Source organism: Pteropus alecto, unplaced genomic scaffold (assembly GCF_000325575.1).
Source record: "Pteropus alecto unplaced genomic scaffold, ASM32557v1 scaffold400, whole genome shotgun sequence".
NCBI classification, from domain to species: Eukaryota; Metazoa; Chordata; class Mammalia; order Chiroptera; family Pteropodidae; genus Pteropus; species Pteropus alecto.
In genome coordinates this window covers 318,605-322,378 of record NW_006430045.1, presented here as the reverse complement: position 1 = coordinate 322,378, position 3,774 = coordinate 318,605, and the positions used below count along the sequence as shown (strand labels likewise).

Below are 3,774 nucleotides of genomic sequence, written 5' to 3'. Positions count from 1 at the left end.
ACAACACTGATCGAGATACTGTCTTGCCTGAACCAGACCCCATAAATTTCTTTTCCTTCTTTCCTTCCTTCCTTCCTCCCTTCCTTCCTTCCTTCCTCTCTCTTTTGTTGGGGTAACATTGGTTTCCATTGAGTTTTTAATTGCACTTGCCTTGTTTTTTAGTTCTAGAATTTCTACTTAGATCTTTTTCAGATCTGTTATGTCAGTTTTTATAATTTTCTGCTGAAGTTTTTTATCTTGGCTTTTATTTATTTCAGCATCATAAACATCATTTTTAAAAAGCAGTTGGTTTTTGATAATTCCATGATAACATGTCTTTTTGTGTCTGTTTTTATTGTCAGTTTCTTTTGAATTTTTCTTGTGTGTCCAATTATTTTTGACCGTGCTGGACATATTTGTTGAGATCATCAAATGCTCTCCATGTCCCAATTACTTCTATGAATTCTTGTGTTCACTTAGAGTTTATATTAGTCTGGTAATTCCTTATTATGTTGTGAGCTCTTTAGTGCTTAAAACTTTTAAAATAATATTTTACTTAGCATTTTAATTAATTTTTAGTGGGTAGGTTGATTCTTGTTGTATTCCTAGAAACAGTGGTCCTGGTTGATTTGTATTTGTTTTAAACATTTTATTCTATATTCCTCTTTACCTTCCTCTATCCCAAATCCAGACTGTTAATTCCTTAAGGGCATAGCCTGTGTTTTGTATTTTATCTAGTGTCTGGCATATGATTGGTCTTAGAAAATGTGTATTGATTGGTTAACTGACAACAGATGAGGTGGGTGGGTGGGAGCCGGGGTAACTATTTGGAAAAGACTATTTGGTGATCCACCTGATTTTCCTTCTACAGTTTTTCCTTTATTTAGAGAAAAAATCTCCAATATGGGCATATAAAAATCTCCCTGCCCCGAAATGCCCAGAGGGGAGTGGAGCATCTTACCTTGACACCCTTCTTTTCACTTCCATCTATTTGGACACAGAAGGCACTTCAAGAGCAGGGGGAGATCAGAATCATCCAGCTAGGGTTCGATTTGGATGCTCATGGAATTATCTTCACCGAAGACTACAAGAACAGAGTGCGTGCGATTGTGTGTGTGTCATAAGGAGTGGGGGTGGGCAGGCAGGGAAACTGGGGAAAGGAAATGAAAAGAAAAGAGACAATTCCCACCCCCACCCCCCACGCCTTTTACAGAGAGGACACAGGGCTCTGGTAAGTAGTAATATGAGGGAGAGGAGAAGGAGGAGTAGAAGGAAGAAAAATATGAGAGGTGGAAGGGCCTGAGCAGAAGGGAATCTGCCTCCCATGTGCAGAGAAATATCCTGGGAGAGAAGTCCCTGGAGGGCAAGGAAGGAGCCAGAACATGTCTCTCATCTGGTTCCAGGTCCTCAAGGCCTGCGATGGCCGATCATATGCTGGGGCAGTGCAGAAGTTTCTGGCTTCGGTGCTTCCAGCCTGTGGGGACCTTAGCTTCCAGCAGGACCAAATGACACAGACCTTTGGCTTCAGGGACACAGAGATCACGTGAGACTTGGGGGATCAACCAAATCAATCATCTGGCACCTCTCTGCCTCTCTCCTATCTAGCCTTATCCTTTTCCTTTTGCTGAACCTGCCCAAAAGGCTGACTCTTCTTTTTAGTAAAATGACGTGAATTTGTATTCCTCCCCCAAAAGAGGAGGCCTGTCTTACCTGGGGCCATAGAAAGAGCCCTGGACAAAAATTCAGGAGATCTGGGTGGCTAATCAAATTACATGTAGAGGCCTGGCAAGAATCATAAATGTCTGATGTGAATCATGCTAAGATAAGAGAATAGAGAATGGTAGGAGCTATGATGCCTCTAAAGCACTCACATTAAGAAAACAACCAGCAGGCAAGGGCTAAATAAAAATACCAATTCAGGGGCTGTATTTGGCTCAGGTTCCCTATGTCGTAACCTGTGGTTTATGTGAAAGCATTTTATAAATTCTTTTCACTAAGATATGGGAGGAACCATGATGAGGTCTGTGGAGGCAATGGCAGGAACACAGAAGAAAGACCCTTACTTCTCCCCAGGGGGTGGGACTAAGTGTGTATCAGGGAATGTGGTAAGAGAGGGCTTCTGAGAGTGGTTTTAGCAAACAAGTAATAGCAAGAAAAGAAGGCATTGGGGGTGGGGTCAGTCGGGTACGCATATGGGACCAGCAAGGGCATGGATCGTGAGCAGAACCACCCCAGGGTGGGGGTGGGACGTCTGTTACCAGCCCCTTTATATGGTTGCCTGTGTTTCTGGAGACAGTATCCAAACATTAGTGGACAGTGAGGAGAGAAGATTCTCAGAGCCAAGGCCTCATCTCTCTTGCCTTCCCACTCCGCTTAGGCAGCTGGTGAATGCTGGAGTCCTTACTGTCCGAGATGCTGGGAGTTGGTGGCTAGCTGTGCCTGGAGCTGGGAGATTCATTAAGTATTTTGTTAAAGGTATCCTGCCTGCAGCTCAAGCTCCCAGCCCCTCAAGAACACCTTTTGGTGGCTCCTCTGGCCTGCAGGCCTTACCTTTCCCCACTCCTGTGCCATGTCTCCTCCAGGGCGCCAGGCTGTCCTCAGCATGGTTCGGAAGGCCAAGTACCGGGAACTACTCCTTTCAGAGCTCTTGGGTCGGCGGGCACCTGCCGCGGTACGACTCGGCCTTGCCTACCATGTGCATGACCTCATTGGGGCCCAGCTGGTGGACTGGTGAGTCTTGCCCCCGTCTCTGGCAGTTGACAGAACAATGACCCAAGGTTGGGTTTCCTCCCCACTCTTGCTTCATTCACTAAGGAAGCCCAGCTCCTCTCTCCTCTGGAACCCCCTGGAACATCCCTGGCCAAGTTCTGAGTTCTCCCTAGACCTTGGGCCTATGTGTCTGGCTCTAGCTGTGTCTTTCTCTTGTACAGTGTCTCCACCACTTCTGGAACCCTCCTGCGTCTGCCGGAGACATGAGGATTCTACTCATCATTACACATCTCCCCAGAGTGGGGCTAGAGGGGCCCAGGAGTGTTGCCCAGTGGTGGCTGAGACAGGGTCACCTTGGGAAAGCTTGGGACCAGGATTTGTGTTGGGTCCATGGCCGTGCAAAGGGTCAGGCGTGACTGCTACTGTTTACCTGGGCTCCAAGCCAGTGGTCGGGTTTGGGCAACGCTTCTCTGCTCTTCCATGGAAGTGGAGCCAGAAACTGTGCCAGGGCCATGGCTGCTGCCTTTCATACAGCAAGGTGCTGCTCTGATTGTCTTGGAAAGGTGGGGTTTCTGGGGAGGCTGGTGAGGGAGGGCAGGGTTCTCTTCCCTACATGTTGGGTTGAAACTGCCAAATAAAGTACTTGTGCCGGTGCTGTTTTCTGGGTGTCTTTTGTTTAATGTGATGCGCGATACCTCGTTTGGGGCTAGAGGTGAAGCCACACTTGAGCCTGAACTTTGCCTCATTGTTCAGAGAGGAAAAGGGACATTGAGGTCAGTTCTCCCTGTGGGGTGTTGAGGATGTGCCTGATCTAAACCATGGAATTTCCGTCAGGGCCTGCAAAAAGCAAAGGCCTGGTGTAGTTCAGATTTTGTGGGGGTTATAGTAAGAAACTAGTGTCTTAGCATCTTGTTTTGTTAGGGCCTTGACAAAGAAGCCACGTGGCTCCAACTGTGTGCTACACTCACTACTGAGCATGTATGCATACATGTACCCAGCTACTCCTAGTAGGGGAGATGCCCAGGGCACTGGTATGAGAGGGGTTAACAGGGCAAGAGGATCTATCTCTGGGCTATTTTCTTCAGA

The 3,774-nt window shown here is 47.1% G+C and overlaps 1 protein-coding gene across 1 annotated transcript in view; it reads left to right on the top strand.

Moving 5' to 3' along the window:
- STK19 (serine/threonine kinase 19) overlaps positions 1-3,347 on the top strand; it is a 7,148-nt gene extending 3,801 nt beyond the window's left edge. Inside the window, exons 3-7 of the mRNA XM_015588934.2 lie at positions 867-1,076; positions 1,383-1,522; positions 2,357-2,454; positions 2,562-2,709; positions 2,910-3,347. Of these exons, the coding sequence (XP_015444420.1) occupies positions 867-1,076; positions 1,383-1,522; positions 2,357-2,454; positions 2,562-2,709; positions 2,910-2,955 (642 nt within the window). The 3' untranslated portion in view covers positions 2,956-3,347. The remainder of the gene's footprint in view (positions 1-866; positions 1,077-1,382; positions 1,523-2,356; positions 2,455-2,561; positions 2,710-2,909) is intronic.
- Positions 3,348-3,774: the final 427 nt, after the last annotated feature.